The sequence below is a fragment of the Pseudophryne corroboree genome, chromosome 7 (assembly GCF_028390025.1).
Source record: "Pseudophryne corroboree isolate aPseCor3 chromosome 7, aPseCor3.hap2, whole genome shotgun sequence".
NCBI lineage: Eukaryota > Metazoa > Chordata > Amphibia > Anura > Myobatrachidae > Pseudophryne > Pseudophryne corroboree.
Window position 1 is genome coordinate 193,575,231 of NC_086450.1, and position 20,943 is coordinate 193,596,173.

General features: G+C 47.6%; 1 protein-coding gene across 8 annotated transcripts in view; it reads right to left on the bottom strand.

The window, feature by feature from the left end:
- The window catches only part of PLCD4 (phospholipase C delta 4), an 82,208-nt gene that overhangs the window by 27,824 nt on the left and 33,441 nt on the right, over window positions 1-20,943 (bottom strand). For 7 of the 8 annotated variants that reach the window (XR_010181994.1, XM_063933908.1, XM_063933907.1 and 4 more), the window contains 6 exons: window positions 20,388-20,619; window positions 19,718-19,919; window positions 16,943-17,087; window positions 8,649-8,801; window positions 3,621-3,785; window positions 2,427-2,583 (listed from right to left, as the gene is read on the bottom strand). Coding sequence is in view for 7 of the 8 variants with exons in the window: in XM_063933908.1 (XP_063789978.1) it covers window positions 2,427-2,583; window positions 3,621-3,785; window positions 8,649-8,801; window positions 16,943-17,087; window positions 19,718-19,919; window positions 20,388-20,619 (1,054 nt within the window). In the remaining variant the exon portion in view is untranslated. The remainder of the gene's footprint in view (window positions 1-2,426; window positions 2,584-3,620; window positions 3,786-8,648; window positions 8,802-16,942; window positions 17,088-19,717; window positions 19,920-20,387; window positions 20,620-20,943) is intronic. The other variant, XM_063933909.1, reaches the window with a different exon arrangement.

Here is a 20,943-nt window from a genome sequence, read left to right on the forward strand (position 1 = left end):
AAAACTACTGAACCTGCCCTGCCATCATCTGAAGCAAGAAGTGGTAACGAGGTGGAATTCAACCCTCTATATGCTTCAGAGGTTGGAGGAGCAGCAAAAGGCCATTCAAGCCTATACAATTGAGCACGATATAGGAGATGGAATGCACCTGTCTCAAGTGCAGTGGAGAATGATTTCAACGTTGTGCAAGGTTCTGATGCCCTTTGAACTTGCCACACGTGAAGTCAGTTCAGACACTGCCAGCCTGAGTCAGGTCATTCCCCTCATCAGGCTTTTGCAGAAGAAGCTGGAGGCATTGAAGAAGGAGCTAACACGGAGCGATTCCGCTAGGCATGTGGGACTTGTGGATGCAGCCCTTAATTCGCTTAACAAGGATTCACGGGTGGTCAATCTGTTGAAATCAGAGCACTACATTTTGGCCACCGTGCTCGATCCTAGATTTAAAGCCTACCTTGGATCTCTCTTTCCGGCAGACACAGGTCTGCTGGGGTTGAAAGACCTGCTGGTGACAAAATTGTCAAGTCAAGCGGAACGCGACCTGTCAACATCTCCTCCTTCACATTCTCCCGCAACTGGGGGTGCGAGGAAAAGGCTCAGAATTCCGAGCCCACCCGCTGGCGGTGATGCAGGGCAGTCTGGAGCGACTGCTGATGCTGACATCTGGTCCGGACTGAAGGACCTGACAACGATTACGGACATGTCGTCTACTGTCACTGCATATGATTCTCTCAACATTGATAGAATGGTGGAGGATTATATGAGTGACCGCATCCAAGTAGGCACGTCACACAGTCCGTACTTATACTGGCAGGAAAAAGAGGCAATTTGGAGGCCCTTGCACAAACTGGCTTTATTCTACCTAAGTTGCCCTCCCACAAGTGTGTACTCCGAAAGAGTGTTTAGTGCCGCCGCTCACCTTGTCAGCAATCGGCGTACGAGGTTACATCCAGAAAATGTGGAGAAGATGATGTTCATTAAAATGAATTATAATCAATTCCTCCGCGGAGACATTGACCAGCAGCAATTGCCTCCACAAAGTACACAGGGAGCTGAGATGGTGGATTCCAGTGGGGACGAATTGATAATCTGTGAGGAGGGGGATGTACACGGTGATATATCGGAGGGTGAAGATGAGGTGGACATCTTGCCTCTGTAGAGCCAGTTTGTGCAAGGAGAGATTAATTGCTTCTTTTTTGGGGGGGGTCCAAACCAACCCGTCATATCAGTCACAGTCGTGTGGCAGACCCTGTCACTGAAATGATGGGTTGGTTAAAGTGTGCATGTCCTGTTTTGTTTATACAACATAAGGGTGGGTGGGAGGGCCCAAGGATAATTCCATCTTGCACCTCTTTTTTCTTTTCTTTTTCTTTGCATCATGTGCTGATTGGGGAGGGTTTTTTGGAAGGGACATCCTGCGTGACACTGCAGTGCCACTCCTAGATGGGCCCGGTGTTTGTGTCGGCCACTAGGGTCGCTAATCTTACTCACACAGCTACCTCATTGCGCCTCTTTTTTTCTTTGCGTCATGTGCTGTTTGGGGAGGGTTTTTTGGAAGGGACATCCTGCGTGACACTGCAGTGCCACTCCTAGATGTGCCCGGTGTTTGTGTCGGCCACTAGGGTCGCTAATCTTACTCACACAGTCAGCTACCTCATTGCGCCTCTTTTTTTCTTTGCGTCATGTGCTGTTTGGGGAGGGTTTTTTGGAAGGGCCATCCTGCGTGACACTGCAGTGCCACTCCTAGATGGGCCCGGTGTTTGTGTCGGCCACTAGGGTCGCTAATCTTACTCACACAGCTACCTCATTGCGCCTCTTTTTTTCTTTGCGTCATGTGCTGTTTGGGGAGGGTTTTTTGGAAGGGACATCCTGCGTGACACTGCAGTGCCACTCCTAGATGGGCCCGGTGTTTGTGTCGGCCACTAGGGTCGCTTATCTTACTCACACAGCGACCTCGGTGCAAATTTTAGGACTAAAAATAATATTGTGAGGTGTGAGGTATTCAGAATAGACTGAAAATGAGTGTAAATTATGGTTTTTGAGGTTAATAATACTTTGGGATCAAAATGACCCCCAAATTCTATGATTTAAGCTGTTTTTTAGTGTTTTTGGAAAAAAACACCCGAATCCAAAACACACCCGAATCCGACAAAAATAATTCGGTGAGGTTTTGCCAAAACGCGTTCGAACCCAAAACACGGCCGCGGAACCGAACCCAAAACCAAAACACAAAACCCGAAAAATTTCAGGCGCTCATCTCTAATATTTACTAAAGATTTGTTTTTTTCCACAGCTTTGAGGGCTGGATTTAAATGGCCAGAAGTAATGCATGCAAAATCAGGCTTGTTTTGCAGGTATTACTAATTCTCTGTAATCTATAAAGATACTTTAGGGTTTAAGTTGTATCACCCATTGATGGCCCAGCTCACCTGGCTCTTTGACCAGCTTCCGAGCCTTATACTCTGTGAAGGAAGACAGTTCATACACTTTGTAGTGTGTTCTTGAGTGCTTGAAGCTCTCAAAGGGGACACTCTTACAGTAGATAATGCAGTCAGATAACTCCTGGGAGAGGCGATCTTTGGACTTCTGCAAAATGAGAAAAAGACTTGAGAATTTATATAATGGTTTTACCGACTGTCTGTGCTGATGTGCAGTGGTGGAAGTAACAGGAGTTAACTCAATGGAATAGGTGACTCATGTTGGTACTCTGTTAGTGGGCATATTTAGCTAGCACTTCTATTGCAAGATGTCAGATGTCTCCATGCCCATTTTACAGCAGTCGGACAGGGAAGCATCAGCATACGTTCATGGTGGACAAGGAGAATTTATACTGTGGAAGAAAGATGAAAGCGAGGAATGGTGACTTCATACTGTGCAAAGGAGGGTAAGGACTCAGAGGTCTCTCTGCAAAGGAGGACATCTTTCAAAGAGGTAGGGTAAGGCACAGGATTCTCTTGGGGTAATTCAGACCTGATCGCTCGCTACCATTTTTTGCAGTGCTGCGATCACGTCAGAACTGCGCATGCATATGCACCGCAATGCGCAGGCTCGTCGCACGGGTACAAAGCGGATCGCTGCTGTACAATGGGTTTTACGAAGAATCCATTTGCACGGCCGTTCGCAAGGAGATTGACAGGAAGAAGGCGTTTGTGGGTGGCAACTGACCATTTTCAGGGAGTGGTTTGAAAATCGCAGACGTGTCCAAGCGTTTGCAGGGAGAGTCCATGACGTCAATTCCAGCCCCGGACAGGCTGAAGTGATCGCAGCGGCTGAGTAAGTTCTGGGCAACTCAGAAACTGCACAAAGTTTTTTTTGTACCGCTCGGCTGCACATGCGATCGCACACTTGCACAGCTAAAATACACTCCCCTACAGGCGGCGACTATGCGAATGCAGAACTGCAAAAAAACACTAGCGAGAGATCAGGTCTGAATGACCCCCCCTTGTGCATTGGGGATGAAGTCACTTTGTTGACGATCTCGACAAATGTTGACAATCTTAATGACAGTTGCAGTGAATCTGGCCCTTGCTCCAGCTATGCACAGATGCCCCAGAGCCTTAAGTTATCCCACAATTGCTTATTATAGCTGGTGATAATGCAAGACAAACAAAGCTTAGACCTGCCTTGGACCTTTTTTTATCTTCATTACGGATGTTCTCTTCATCCATCTCTCCACCGTCATCTTCTTCAGAAATTTCTCCCAAATATGAATCTTCAGGACGTTCCTCAGAACAATCCTGCAATCTCCCAATCTTCTTCCCTTTTAAAATAATTTTCCCACGCAATTCCTGGGAACAACACATGACAAAAGGATGTTACAGAACAATAAAATAGGATTGTCTAGTAACAGTTATTGATTTTATCAAACTTTCACTCCTCCCCCAAAAGTAACAGTGGGGGCAATTATGAAATACAGTGATGTCCATAGCAACTATAAAGCTGCTTGACATCTTTCTTTTTAAAGCACAGGCAGCCATTCTGTATGCTTTACCAATGTGTATGAGATTGCAGCCTATCATGTCACCAGTAGCTAGTTACACCACTGAGATACACTGTGAGTCATGATGTATTTCATTAAAGTCCCTACTTCATAGTGAATTGATAAGCACCATTCTCATAAAAATTGGTTTAGCTAAGAAATGACTCTTGAGGTTGTTTATGAAGTGCAAAATGTCTGATGCAAAGTGCAATGCTGGCTTTGGACCCTCTTCATTCCTTGATTGACGTAAAGGAGCCTAGATTTCCGCCATGGTGCACTGGCATTGTGGAAGAGCTGAGGGAAGAGGTTGGGTGGAATAAAGGTGTTCATTGCATATTATGGAGTATACACACTTGGGTGCCACATTCTGTATAGCTCTGCAGACATTTTTATTAGAAAAAAAAGGATGGAGAGAAAACATTTAGGGTTGCTCGCTGCTATAAAGAGGGCACGCAACCAATTCTATGTATGTCACTTATAATTATGCCCCAGCTCTGCTCAATGGAAGTGTTAAGGTGTCAATTTATATTTTACTGTTGCCTGTTTTGCACCTTGGTATTGCATTATGGTGGCACACACCGAACAATGGGGGGTCATTCCGAGTTGATCGTAGCTATGCTAAATTTAGCACAGCTACGATCATGTTCCCAGACATGCGGGGGGACGCCCAGCACAGGGCTAGCCCGCCCCACATGTCTGTCCGCCCCCCCGCACAAGAGCAAAAGCATCGCACAGCAGCGATGCTTTTGTACTTGCTGAGTAACTCCCGGCCAGCGCAGCTCCTGCGGCTGGCCGGGAGTTACTCGTCGCTGACCCTGGTCGCAGCGGCTGTGTGTGACATCATGCAGCCACTGCGGCCCGCCCCCCGCACGGTCCGGCCACGCTGGCGCATGCGCAGTTCCAACACGATCGCTGTGCTGCGATAAACTGCAGCGAGCGATCGGGTCGGAATGACCCCCAATGTAAGAAACATTGCCACACTATTGTCTTGGCTGCGGATTGAAAAACAGACATTGGGTATATTTACAAAGATTCGTGTTTTGTCCGTTTTGAAGGGTGTTTGAACTCGAATGGTATCGGGTGCATTTTACTGCAACTTTTTGAATCCTGATACGGTCATTCACTAAGCTGCCAACTTTTCACAATTGGTATTTCCCGATGTCGATGTGATTCGTAATATCAGGCAGTGTTTTACTGGAGTGATGAGTAAAACACTGCCTGACAAAACACAAGGAATCCCGGCCGGATCTGTGAGATCCGTGCAGGGCTTCATTGTGTACCTTAAAAAGGTTTTTAAAGTGTTTAAAAATCTGAAAAAAATTGCGTGGGGTCCCCCCTCCTAAGCATAACCAGCCTCGGGCTCTTTGAGCCGGTCCTGGTTGAAAAAATATGGGGAAAAAATTGACAGGGGTTCCCCCATATTTGATCAACCAGCACCGGGCTCTGCGCCTGGTCCTGGTGCAAAAAATACGGGGGGACAAAAAGCATAGGGGTCCCCCGTATTTTTTGAACCAGCACCGGGCTCCACTAGTCAGAGAGATAATGCCACAGCCGGGAGACACTTTTATATAGGTCCCTGCGGCCCTGGCATTAAATCACTAACTAGTCACCCCTGGCCGGGGTACCCTGGAGGAGTGGGGACCCCTTAAATCAAGGGGTCCCCCCCCCTCCAGCCACCCAAGGGCCAGGGGTGAAGCCCGAGGCTGTCCCCCCATCCATGGGCTGCGGATGGGGGGCTGATAGCCAAGTGTAAAATAAAAGAATATTGTTTTTTGCACAAGAACTACAAGTCCCTGCAAGCCACCCCCGCAAGCTGGTACTTGGAGAACCACAAGTACCAGCATGCGGGGATTAAACGGGCCCGCTGGTACCTATAGTTCTTCTGCAAAAAAAATACCCAAATAAAAACAGGACACACACACCTTGAAAGTACAACTTTATTACATACATTCCGACACACACATACTTACCTATGTTCAGATGCCGACTCGGCCCACGTCTCGATGTCGATTCCAGGGTACCTGAAAATAAAAATATACTCACCTAAATCCAGTGTGTCGTGTCCTTTTTTAATAATCCACGTACTTGGCAAAACAAAAAAACGGAAACCCGACCACGCACTGAAAGGGGTCCCATGTTTACACATGGGACCCCTTTCCCCGACTGCCAGGACCCCCCTGACTCCTGTCAAAGAGGGTCCCTTCAGCCAATCAGGGAGCGCCACGTCGTGGCACTCTCCTGATTGGCTGTGTGCTCCTGTAGTGTCTGTGAGGCAGCACACGGCAGAGATACAATGTAGCACCTATGCGCTCCATTGTAGCCAATGGTGGGAACTTTGCGGTCAGCGGTGAGGTTACTTTCGGTCAACCGCTGACCGCAAAGTTCCCACCATTGGCTAAAATGGAGCGCATAGGCGCTACATTGTATCTCTGCCGTGTGCTGCCTCACAGACACTACATGAGCACACAGCCAATCAGGAGAGTGCCACGACATGGCGCTCCCTGATTGGCTGAAGGGACCCTCTTTGACAGGAGTCAGGGGGGGTCCTGGCAGTCGGGGAAAGGGGTCCCATGTGTAAACATGGGACCCATTTCAGTGCGTGGTCGGTTTCCGTTTTTTTGTTTTGCCAAGTACGTGGATTATACATTGGACAGAATCTACACTGGATTATGTGAGTATAATTTTTTTCACAGGTCCCCCAAGGATTCTACATGGAGAAAAGGACCGAGCCTCGTGGGAACATAGGTAAGTATGTATGTATGGAGGTGTGCATGTATGTAATAAACTTATACTTTCACGGTGTGTGTGTGTCCTGTTTTTTTGGGGGAATTTTTTTAGTAGTAGTACTACAGGTACCAGCGGGCCCGGTTTTCCACCGCATGCTGGTACTTGTGGTTCTCCAAGTACCAGCTTGCGGGGGAGGCTTGCTGGGACTTGTAGTACTGCTACTAAAAACAATATTCACATTTTTTACATATGGCTATCAGCCCCCCATCCGCCGCCCTTGGATGGGGGGGACAGCATCGGGCTTCACCCCTGGCCCTTGGGTGGCTGGAGGGGGGGACCCCTTGATTTAAGGGGTTCCCACTCCTCCAGGGTACCCCGGCCAGGGGTGACTAGTTGGGTATGTAATGCCAGGGCCGCAGGGACCACTATAAAAGTGTCCCCCGGCTGTGGCATTATGTACCTGGCTAGTGGAGCCCGGTGCTGGTTTCAAAAATACGGGGGACCCCTACGCTTTTTGTCCCCCATATTTTTGGAACCAGGACCAGGCGCAGAGCCCGGTGCTGGTTGATTAAATATGGGGGAACCCCTGTCATTTCCCCCCCCATATTTTTTCAACCAGGACCGGCTCAAAGAGCCCGAGGCTGGTTGTGCTTAGGAGGGGGGACCCCACGCAATTTTTTTTTCTGTTTTTACACTAAACAGACCCTTTCCCATAGATAACCATGCACAGATCTCACTAATCCGTGCATGGTTATCCAAACTTGACTGGAAAAGGCAGGTCTATTTTTTTGGTGCTTTTTTTAACGAATCAAAAAAAAATAGACCCGCACTTGAGCACTCAGAGACAGTGACTAACACCAAATACGAATGAATAGTGAATGCCCGTATTGTATGAAATAACAGCCTCGTTTGACCGATGGTCTATTCAGTCGTATTTCAGAACTTTGCCAATCAAACCATTACGAATGGACCAGACACTGCCGAGTTTTCTGCTTAGTGAATTCCCGGATTGGGACTTAGAAAATAAAAACACAAATCGGCCAAACTCGGATTTTTAGTAAATACTGGCCAATGTCTGCATAGTCAATAGGTTGACACCAGAAGGTCAACATGCAATAGGTAGACAGGGTCATTAGGTCGACAGTCAATAGGTAGACAGTGACTAAGGGTTAAAATGTTGACACAGTTAAAAGGTCGACATACAAAAGGATGACACAAAAAAGTGAATGCGTGGTTTTTCATGAATTTCTATCTATATTTTAGTCTATCCCTACCCGTCCCCAAAGTGCCTGACCCTAATATCCCTTCTCGTAGCCTAACCCTCCCCCTAATGCATAAACCTAACCTCTACTCCCATAGCCTAACCTAACCCTACCCCAATGCCTAACCCTAACAATCATGAAAAGACATGGGTTGACCTTTTTTTGTGTTGACCTTGTGACTGTGTCAACCTTTTAATCCTTTCAACCTTAGTCACTGTCGACCTAATGACCCTGTCGGCATTCTGGTGGCGACCTAGTGACTGTATATGATAACACTGTTGATACCATTGTCACATGCTCCTACAGACAGTAATGATCTTCCCCCACTGTCTTTATTTCTTTAAATACTAAAATAAGGCTTAGGAGGTGTCTCTCCAGAGCACAGGGTATGCTTGCACTTTGAAATGCATTGTATGGACAATCCAGGCCACACCAAGACATTCTGCAGTTTGCATTGAGTGCACATAATAAATGGCCGCCAAAGTGGGTAGGTAAAGGCTGTAATTTCTTGCTGTACCGGTCACCCCCTTCTTAGTTATATAAGATGGTGCTGATACTACAGAGAGACTGCAAGGAAAGGGCTGAAGACATTCATGGGGTAGTACTGTAAAAGTAATAAAACAAAGCAGAGACATTATACAGTTTAGATGGATTTTTGTTGCTCTGAAATTCAGTGAAAATACCTCAGGGGAGGGTAAAGAGACAGGGATCCGGCCATCTAGTGTGCTGGTCACAAGCTTCTCTCCCAGAATGCTTTTCACGTGTTGAGCCATTGTATCTTGCTGTTCCACGCTGCAGTGGTTCTCCAAAGACAGAATGACCGGAAACTCAGATACCTGTGGACTCAGCGCCAAAACCCCTGAGTACTAGAGCAGATCTGTCATGTCGTATTACACTTGTGTCCCTGCTACAGGAATCTTCTGACTCCTCAGATTATTTTTCACCACCTATTCATTTACTGTATTTCACTTTTAAGGAGCCAATGTAATATTAATTGGGAAGATGTATTAGCTTTCCCCAGTCTGAGCTGCAGGTCCGTAGATAAGTAGCAATGTCAGTGTCAGTGAAGGAGACTCTGTGTCTGTGGTAGGGAAGTCTGGCATAACTCCCATTATACAGTATCAGTTGGCAACAACTCCACTGTATGCAGAGACTGAAGCAACAGAGGTCTGAAAGGAATCCCACAGTATTTACTATCACCTGAGCGGAGTCACTGAAGACAGTAGACACCTGTAAAAATGGTCATAAAGTGCAGTACACACCAGACAATATCTAGTGTATACTGTCACCCATAAATGCCTAGTGTATACTGCCACCAGAAAATGTATACTGTATACTATTGTCTGCCCATTACACTATCACTGGAAAATGTACAGTGTATACTGTCATCAGACAATGTATAGTATAAGCAAATACTGGACAATGTACACTATATACTAACATTACCTAGTGCTTACTGTCACTGAGCTGCATATTCTGTATATTCATTAGCTGAGAATATATAGTGTGTATTATCTTTATACAGTGCATTCTGTCACTGGAGAATGTACAGTGTATACTTTCACAAACTAATGTATAGTGAATACAGTCACAGGACAATGCACAGTGTATACTGTCATCAGACAAATGGCTGAATAATGTATGTAGTGTATAATGTCACAGGACATTTTATAGTCTATGCTGTACCCAAACAATATATATTGTATTATCTCACTTGTCAGTATATAATGTATACTATACTGTCACAGAAAAAAATGAAATATGTATACTGTGAAATGACAATGTATAATATATACTGTTATAAGACAATATATAGTTTATACTACAGGTTAATGTGTAATGTAGATTGTCACTGGGCAATGTGTAGTTTATACTGTTACAGGATAATATATACAGTAGTGTACATACCCACCAACTGTACCTTTGTGGCAGGTACAGTACCTTTTTTTTATAGTCTGTACCAGCCAAAAGGGGCTTTGTACCGATTTTTTACTCTCCAAATTAACATTAAAAATATTACCTGTGGCCACGCCCCCTTTCCTAATTTGTAACGGTTTTCATGTGTAAAATGTTGGAGGGTATGTGGTGTATAATGGGGGTAATTCAGAGTTGATCGCATTAGCAAATTTGTTCGCTCGTTCTTTTTCATCGCATCGCAGCGATTTTCCGCAAACTGCGCATGCGCAATGTTCGCACTGCGACTGCGCCAAGTAAATTTGCTAAGAAGTTTGGTATTAAACTCACGGCATTATGAGGTTTTTTCTTCGTTCTGGTGATCATAATATGATTGACAGGAAGTGGGTGTTTCTGGGCGGAAACTGGCCGTTTTATGGGAGTGTGTGAAAAAACGCTGCCGTTTCTGGGAAAAACGTGGGAGTGGCTGGAGAAACGGGGGAGTGTCTGGGCGAACGCTGGGTGTGTTTGTGACGTCAAACCAGGAACGAAACTGACTGAACTGATCGCAGTGGCAGAGTAAGTCCCGAGCTACTCAGAAACTGCTAAGAAATTTCTATTCGCAATTTTGAGAATCTTTAGTTCGCAATTTTGTTAAGCTAAGATTCACTCCCAGTAGGCGGCGGCTTAGCGTGTGCAATGCTGCTAAAAGCAGCTTGCGAGCGAACAACTCGGAATGAGGGCCCATGTGCACTGCAAATGTGGCAGATATAACATGTGCAGAGAGTTAGATTTTGGTGGGTTATTTTGTTTCTGTGCAGGGTAAATACTGGCTGCTTTATATTTACACTGCAATTTACTGTAGATAATGATATCAGTTTGAACACACCACACCCAAATCTAACTCTCTCTGCACATGTTACATCTGCCACCCCTGCAGTGCACATGGTTTTGCCCAACTGCGTACAAATTTGCTGCTGCGATCAACTCTGAATTACCCCCAATGTTACTGGGTAATATACAGCCTGTACTGTCACAGAACAATGAATAGTGTATACTGTCACAGAACAATGTATACTGTCATCAGTGGCATAGCCATGTTTTGAAGTGAGGGAATGCATTGGGTAGAAATAGCCACTGCAGGGCTATTGCTACATCATGGTGGAATTGTGATTGTGTCATAGTGGGCGTCATCATGTCCTCCAGAGCCATTTCATTTCTGCATTGAGTGAATTTACCTACTTCTGCTGGGCCCTACCACACTGCAGTTCCCCAGTAGTTCAGATTATGCCACATATATGATATACGGGTGTAGTATGGCTGACCGGCGGTCTCCTGACCGCCGGTCAGCTTACCGACGCCGGGATCCCGGCAGCATACCGACGCCGGTATCCCGGCGGGGAGGGGCGAGTGCAGCAAGCCCCTTGCGGGCTCGCTGCGCTCGCCACGCTGCGCTCGTCACGCTGCGGTCGCCACGGGTTCTATTCCCACTCTATGGGTGTCGTGGACACCCACGAGTGGAAATAGTCCCTGTTGGTCGGCATGCCGACCATCGGGATACTGAGCCGGCGGGATGGTGGAGGAGGTCATGTGACTGTCGGTCAGCAGACCGCCGGTCACATGAATACCACCCTGATATACAGATGTGTCCTCATACATCTATCCTTAATATGCTATGCAGCACGGGCAGTGGGGCAAATAGAAAAAATGTGTCATAGGTACTGTGTGCGCGCGCCCAAAAATGGGTGTGGCCAATGAAAATGGGGGTGTGATACATATATGGGGGGGCATATACACATATGACTTCAATCGTGCCAGATACACATATGCCCCCACATGCCAGATACGCCCCCACCGTGTCAGATATGCTCCTACAGTGCCAGATGCACAAATGCCCCACGGTGTCAGATGCACAGATACCCCACGGTGCCAGATACACATATGCCAAATATGCCCCCACAGTGCCAGATACACATATGCCCCCACAGGGCCAGATATGCTCCACAGTGCCAGATATGCCCCCAGCAGTGCCAGCTACACATGACATGCCCCCCAGCAGTGCCAGCTACACATGACATGCCCCCAGCAGTGCCACATAGACATGATATGCCCCCCAGAAGTGCCAGATACACATGGCATGCCACCCAGCAGTGCCAGATACACATGGCATGCCCCCAGCAGTGCCAGATACATAAATGCCCCCACAGTGCCAGATACATAAATGCTCCCACAGTGCCAGATTTACCCCCACAGTGCCAGATACATAAATGCCCCCATTGTGCCAGATATGCCCCCACAGTGCCAGATACACATATGCCCCCACGGTGCCAGATACGCCCCCACCATGCCAGATATGCTCCTACAGTGCCAGATGCACAAATGCCCCACAGTTGTAGATGCACAAATGCCCCCACGGTGCCAAATACACATATGCCAGATATGCCCCCACAGTGCCAGATACACATAATGCCCCCACAGTGCCAGACATGCCACCACAGTGCCAGTTATGCCCAAACACTCCAGATATGCCCCCACTTTGCCAGATACACATGCCCCCAGAGTGCCAGATATGTCCCCACAGTGCCAGATACACATGCCCCCAGAGTGCCAGATATGCCCCCACAGTGCCAGATACACATGCCCCCAGAGTGCCAGATATTCCCACCAGAGTGCCAGATATTCCCACCAGAGTGCCAGATATGCCCATACTTTGCCAGATACACATGCCCCCACAGTGCGAGATACACATGCCCCCACAGTGCTAGATATGCCCCCAGAGTGCCACATATGCTTCTTCTGTGCCAGATATGCCTCCACTTTTTCAGATACACATGCTCTCACAGTGCTAGATATGCTCCCAGAATGCCACATATGCCTCTTCAGTGCCAGATATGCCCCCACTTTGCCAGATACACATGTCCCCAGAGTGCCAGATATGCCCTCGCTTTGCCAGATACATATGCCCCCACAGTGCTAAATATGCCCCCACAGTGCCAGATACACATGCCCCCTCAGTGCCAGATATGCTCCCACTTTGCCAGATACACATACCCCCAGAGTGCCAGATATGCCCCAGCAGTACAACTCAATGTTGTTGCTGCTGCCTGGGGCTGGCACTGTCTTCTGCTGCTGGGGAGGGGAGAGCACAGTACACGCCCCTCCTGCCCTCAGTCCGGTCTCCGCATCCTCCTGCGGCGGCGGCATCCTGTATATTAGATCTGGCGCCGGTCCGCGAGCCAATCAGGGCTCGCGGTCTGGCAGCAGCAGCTCCTGATTGGCTGCTGATCCGCAAGCCCTGATTGGCTCACAAACTGGCGTTTCAGTGCACGCTGCGGCCACCGGACTGTCTCAGGCAGGAGGGGTGCAGGAGAGGATAGGGGCATGCTGCGCTCTCCTATCTCCAACACTCTCTCCCTACAAGGCAGCGAAAGTGTGAGGCGGCAGTAATGGTGGGGTGGGTCACGGGTGCGCTGCAATGTGTGCGGATGGCAGTACGGCATACCCACTGCCAAATTCTTAAGGGTACGCCGTACCCGGCCATACCCACACACTTGCACCACTGAGCATCTTTTGCCAAAAATGCATCTTAGTCTCAACGTGACTAAGGATGCAGGAGGTGCTGATTAATTTGATATATGACACTTGTATACTGTGTGCAGGGGCGTATCTACGCCTTGGCCAGGATGGCACTCACCAGGGGTGCCGGCAGAGGAGGGGCGCCGCCCGGTGGTGCCACCCACAGCCAGGGTGCAGAATCAATTACTAGAGGCAGAACCTGTGTAGCTCAGCAGATAGCAGCCACTGGAATTTGAGTCGGTGTCCGGCGCCGCGGCCGCACTACAGTGAAGAAACTCGATTTTAACTACAGTTCCCAGCTCCCCTTCCTGCCGGGACCTCCTGGCAGCAATGACTGCTGGGAACAGTAGTTTATTTAGAGTTTCCATTCCTCACTGTAGTGCGGTCGCTGTGCTGGACTCCGGCTCAAGTTTCAGTGGCTGCTATCTGCTGAGCTACACAGGTACTGCCTATGGGCATGGGCGAATTAAGGCAGGGGCGGCAGTCCCGGGGCCCCACACTGTCCGTTGTCTATTGGAGAACTCTCCCTCCAGCGGCTCAGCTGTTCAGTAACAGCTGCCGTGAGGAGCTCCTCCAATCACAGGTAGTCTCGCGGGACAGTGAAGGGGGATCCCGTGAGCCAGTGACATGCTGTACTTGCTGGCCGCTCAAGTGAAGTCCTTGCTACAGCAGGAGATCCGTGAGCGACGCTGACTGACCACCCCAGTGTGTCTATTGCGGGGGGGGAGGATGTCTCTTGCAGGCAGCCGTGGAGGGGCGTTAATGTCTCTTGCGGGCGGATGGGGGTGTCCCTTTCGGGTAGCCGACGGGGAAGTTAGTGTTTTGTGTGGGTGGGCAGCCGCAGAGGGATAAAGTTAGTGTCTCTCGCGGGGGCGGGTGGCCAGCCGCGGGGGAAAAGGGGGGGGGTGATTAGTGTCTCTTGCAGGCAGACAGTGGTGTCCCTACTGTATGGTTAGGTGTAATGTGTACAAGTGGTAACACTGTGCAGTGTAATGTGAATTGGAACTATATTGTTTTTCACTCCCCTTCCCCCACGCCCCTTTATTTTTGGCACATGCCCTGTAGTGCTTGCTATCCCTGCTTCTGTCCCTGCTACAAGTATAGTTTATACAGCACTGAATGAACGCTACTGTGTGGTGTGGTGTAATGTGAGTGAGGGGTACTACTGTGCGGTGTAATGTGTGTGAGGGGTACTACTGTGTGGCCATGCGCCTTTTTTGGTCTTCCGAACATCAAATCTGGGGGGGAAGGGGCACCAGTTTTTACTTTGCCAGGGGCACTCGGACCCCTAGATACACCCCTGACTGTGTGTTACTCAGTCTGTATATGGAACAGAACAGAAATTGTATTGGAAAAAAACTGCACTTTGAATACAGATTCAAAGACTCAGCTGCACACATATATACAAGTGTTATATATATATATATATATAGAGAGAGAGAGAGAGAGAGAGAAAGAGAGAGAGAGATACAGTATATTCAAATTAATCAGCACAGTCTCCTGGTGCGTCCTAGTCAGTGGCAAACGCAGGATTTTGAAACAGGGGTTTCCAAATAATTGGTTACAGACCAATGTAAAAATGTATTACTTTATGGGAATTATATAAGGTATACGCTAAAAGGAATTATTTTATAATGTAGTTGCATACTGTGGAACCATGTAGTGATTAAAGTGAATTATTTAGCTGCAACTTATTAGGTTCAGCGCTGTCGTGATTTACGTATTTTTAACCATTGTGCTAAGACACATTAGCAATATCCAATGTCAACCCTCTGTCGACTGTACAGCAGTATGGATGGTGTAATGAGGTCATGGGATCGAATCCCAACATGGGAACTGTGTGGAGTTTGTATATTCTCCCTGTACTTGCTTGGGATTTTTCTGGGTACTCCGGTTTCACCCCACAATCCAAAAATAAACTGGTAGGTTAACTGGCTCTGAATACCCTCCCCCTCCATAGGACAGACAAGGTGGTCTTCAGTTTGCCGAATGTCGGGATCCCGGCGCACAGTATACCGGCGCCGGAATCCCGACACCCGGCATACCGGCACATATTCTCCCTCGTGGGGGTCCACGACCCCCCTGGAGGGAGAATAAAATAGTGTGGCGCGCGTAGCGCGCCACCGTGCCCATAGCGTGGCGAGCGCAGCGAGCCCGCAAGGGGCTCCTTTGCGCTCGCCACGGTATCGGTATGCCGGCGGTCGGGCTCCCGGCGCCGGTATGCTGGTCGCCGGGAGCCCGACCGCCAGCATACCATACTACACCCGACAGACAACCTGGGAACATAATTTCCTCCCCAGCAACCCTCCTTCCCTCCATAGACAGAAAGACACAGCACCGACATTCTTCTACTCCCCATAAACAGACAGACACAGCACCGACATTCCTCCCCTCTCCATAGACAGAAATACACAGCACCGACATTCCCCCCTCCCCATAGACAGACACAGCACCAACATTCCTCCCCTCCCCATATTCCTCCCCTCCCCATAGACAGACACAGCACCGACATTCCTCCCCAACCCATAGACAAACACAGCACAGACATTCCTCCCCTCCCCATAGACAGACACAGCACCGACATTCCTCCCCTCCCCATAGACAGAAATACACAGCACCGACATTCCTCCCCTCCCGCATAGAGTAGTCATATTATATTGCTACAAAGGTGCATTTTCGGCAAATAAAGTAGAAAACACACAGGCTCAAGAAGAGTCTCACATGGCCCAAGAGGGGCTGTCTGGTGTGACAGCAGGAAATATGATTGAGGAGTGAGGACATATCTGTATATGGATGATAAATTACCTAGATTTGTCAGTCTCAGGCTCACACTTTCCATTGATGGTATCCTGCAAACAAGTCCTGACTCCGGGAGTATTTGCAGTCAATCAGACAGTCTTATAGGAGCGCAGCCAATCAACAGTCTCAGCTAAGTCAATCAGAGACAATGGGGCACATTTATCATTAAATATTTCCGCCATACTCCACAAAAACACCTGTGGGGGATGTGATGCTGTGAGATTTACCAAGCTCCAGAATGGGAAGCATTCTGGAGTTTGGGCCCCAGAGCTAGCACCATCTGAAGATGGGGTTAGCCCGTTGTAGCTTATGGGCTACAGATCGCAAAAGTATCCGGCAGAGGGTTCCTCCGGAACTTTCCCTAGCAAAGGCCACTGCTTAAGCGTGGTCAGCACTGCTTAGGCGTGGTTCGGAGTGCTACCACTCCGAACAGATTGCTGATTTTTCACCTAGGAGAGCAGTCACTCCTGTGCCTACACCACTGACTGTCACAGGACAATATTTAGTGTATTTTGTCAGCAGACAATGTACAGTATAGCGTATACTGCCACTAGACACTGTACAGTATAGTGCATACTTTCCCAGGACAATGTATAGCAAATACTGTGTATAATGCCCTTTAAAGCCACAAAGATTTTGTAATCCTGATTTCTAACATTAAATCCCCCAACGACATAGAAAATGGCTCTTCTCATTATAAATTACACACCCTGAATGCATACTTGTTGATGGCTGATATAACATCTTTGAAAAAGATTTTGGAGGTGAAAGTATGGCCATGATACACAATCGGTTCTCCATTAGGGCCATCCCAGATGTCTACCTCCACACACCGGCATCCTCTCTTTAGTGCCCTGTATGAGATACAGTTTAAGATTATAGTCAGCCAGAACCTCACACCCTAAATGTTCCACTATACACTGATACTCTGCATTTAAACCCATCAGGTAAATTACATCTAAGACATTGTTTCTACATTCATCATAAGCTCCACCCAGAGCTGTCTTAACAGCAGTGTAGGCCCCTGGGCACAGCAATGTACTGGGGCCCCTACCCACCCATCAGTGGTAGGGGTAGGGGGTGCTATCAGTGGCAGCTTTGATGTCCCGCAGGGGTTAGGGAGGTTCTATCTTTTGCCCAGCATGTAGGACCTGGAGAAATAATTTCTGCTAATTACACCTTTACTGTACAGGTGGGGCGGGAAGGAGAATACTAAACTGTAGAAGGGGACATTGTGCTGAATGAAGGGGCCCTGGTACATGACTTCCAGGGTGGTAGGGGGTGTTTAATACACAGGGGAGGGGTGGATAGTGGAGTGGGCTTAATATTCATCATTTTCCGGGGGTCAGGACAGCTTGCTTTACCGCAGATATCTCCAGTTCCTGGAAATAGATTTCTTAGCTTTAATGGGATAAAAAAAACCTAGGGAGTCCCACCTTTCAGGAGGTACTGGGGACTTGGGGATCAGACTTCAGTAGCCAGAGCAATCCACCAACAAAAATATAAAACTGCATATTAGGCGTGTGGAGCTGGAGCAGGGACCAGCTGCTTGAAGGCTGATATCACTGGTTCTGGGCATAGTAGAGACAAGCTGCCAGTGTCCACTGATTGGGGAGTGTCCCAGCTTTTGGACTATACCCTCAGAAAAACACTAATTAAGAAAGAACCTGAGATATCTGGCTGGGAAGAACAATTAACAGGCTTGGATGGAGACCACTGCTTTGAAGTCGGATATCTCTGGTTCCCCTGGGCTGATTTTCAAAAATCTGGTACCTCTGGAAAGAGGGGACCCTCAGCTATCAGTCTAGGGCCCTTTTACTCCTGGGGCCCTTGGGCAAGAGCCCATTGAGCCCATATGAAAAGACGGCCCTGGCTCCACCAACTAATGGTAAATTACATGACATATTGTAATGGACCCTTTTGTGGATTAATTCCATTGTAATCTGGGATTTATAGCAGCAGGTACTGTATGTCTGATTGTATGAGATACAGATTATACTGGATTTAATGCTGTCCATGCTGGCATCTGGGGGCACAAGCTTGAACATCTTTTTTATACAAAAAAGTAGCACTATAAAGACGTTATCGTTAGCTTCTGTTGATTGTGCCTTCCACCTCTGCTTTCTCCTGGCAACCCATTCTGTAATTGTTCCTCTCCTGCTAGCAGGTACTGTAACTGAAGGCGAGTTACACCAGGGGTGGCTGAAGTGGGTACTGATTAAGTGAACACATTGCAAACCAGCTCCAAGTGGCACTGAGAGATAGTTGGGTGCATGTGCAGTAGTCTGTGATAATCATTTTTTAATGCAGCAACCATCTGTAAATTCAGTGGAGTGAAAGGGAAAGGCAGCCCACCACTGAGTATGTGTAATGGTGTTTTTATGCAGTTGGATGTAATTAATAAAACTGGAAATGTGATATGTGCAATGTAGCTTTACAATGAGCTACACATTGGGGCAGATGTAAGGGATAAAGAAGTGATAAGCACAAGGTGATAACGCACCAGCCAGTCATTACGGATTTGAAAAATGACAGTAAAGGGGGGTACACATGGAGAGATCTGTGCTTAAATTGACTAGATTAAGCAAGGATCTCTCCGTGTGTATGCCCATAGCGAAAGCGATGCGTGGCCCCGAACGTCGCTATTGCTGGTACTAGATTGGCCTGCATGCAGGCACAATCGAGCAGGTCGCTCATTTTGCCTCTGGGTGAAATGAGTGCCCCCCGCGCTCAGCACAAATCACGAGCCTGCGTTTTCCCAAACACTCCCAGAAAACGGTCAGTTGACACCCATAACTGACCTCTTTCTGTCAATCACATTGCGATCTACTGTGCAAATGGATTCTTCGTTAAATCCATTGTCCAGCACCGATCCTCTTTGTACCTGTATGACGCGCCTATGCATTGCGGGGCATACGCATGCGCAGTTTTGCTGAGTTTTAACCTGAATGCAGCGCTGCAAAAAATTGCTAGTGAGCGATCAACTCGGAATGACCCCCTGAGCGGGGGAGAGATGTGTGCTGAGCGGTCCGTGACAGATCGCTCAGCACACATCTCTCCCCACGTGTACGGGGCTTTAGGAGCTGACTTACTGGTGCGTTATCACCTTGCGCTTATCACTACTTTATCACTTCTTTATCCCCTCTCCAGGCTTAATACATCTGCCCCAATGTGCTTAGCAATGTGGCATGTGAAATTGTACACAGCTACAGATTTTACTGGGTAGGCTCCACCATAATTTCTGCTTGGGGCTGTACTGTCTACAACTGTCCCTGAGCACTGCTAAGTAGAATGAGACATTTGTCTCCTCTGCATAACAGCTGGGTTCTCCATTGGTCATTCACATGCCTGGTGACACTGTGACTGACAGTCCTCATCTGGTGTTGGTGTAAGTTGTTGGAGAGTGAAAACACAAGCAGGAGCCAGCACACGTGTGCAGCCCCAATAGATACCACATGCACAAATCAGGAGTCCAAGCACTCACCTGATGTATCCCTCCACACTGCTCTGCCCTCGCAGCTGGTCCTCCATAAGGTAGGTGTTATGGGATGAAGAGATGAAATAGTGGCACAGGGGCTGGGTCATATCCTGGTAGAGAAGATCATGGCTCACGTTGAAGATGGATCCCTCAGGAGAGCACAGGTATGTCAGAAAACCATCAATGCTCAGAGCATGAAGCTTCTTTGCTAGATGTCAGAAAACTTATATTAATCATTTAAACTGAAATTAGGAGCTTATATTAAACATAAAGATGTCATTTGTAAATGAGCACAAACATGTCTGTACACTTTCAACATCTGCACGTATGAGTTGCAAATGTTTATATGTAGCAGTAGCTCACTCATGTAACTCAAATTAAGACACAACTTAAAGAGGTGGCCTTAACTTGCATCTGTATACCATGTTAATGCCACTGAGCACAAGAGGCCATAAGTGCAAGGTGCTGCAAATACAATTAGAGTAGATAGATAGATAGATAGATAGATAGATAGATAGATAGATATTCACAAGATTTGTAGAGGAAACAAGGCTACCGGCATAAACATACTATAAAGTATTCATCATAAAACTAGTTATTAAGAATTCAATAGAAAATATTATGACAGAGGTATAATTGGATCCTGCAAATAACCTGGAGTTCTCTATCATCTCACCAGTTTCTGATGGTTCATATCGAGCAATAAGGTCCATTGCAAACTCCTCCGTATTATCTACTTCCAGCTGGTCCTGACGTAGAAAGTCTACAAACTCCAGAAGTGTTAGCTTCTTGCCATCTTTTGAGAAATCCTGGAATATTTTAAGGACCTCGTCACGTTGCGTCAGAGCTTTGTAAAATAGCACAAACTCATCTCCCTCCAAGGTGCTGGACTCTGATTTATCTGCCATCTGAGGACATAAAACTGTGCATGTAAGTATAGTAAATATCCTGTCATGATGTATGTTGTCACCAGTTCCATCAATGTATGATGTCACCACTAGATCAAGGAAGACCTCCCTTGGCAATGCCGTAACATGAACCCCAAATATTTCGGCCATAACTTGTGGAGACTAATTCATTACATTTTGTAATGGTTAGTACGGATGGTGTAATGGTTAGCATTACTGCCTCACAGCACTGAGGTCATGGGTTCGATTCCCACCATGGCCCTAACTGTGCGGAGTTTGTATATTCTCCCCGTACTCGCGGGGGTTTCCTCCTGGTACTCCGGT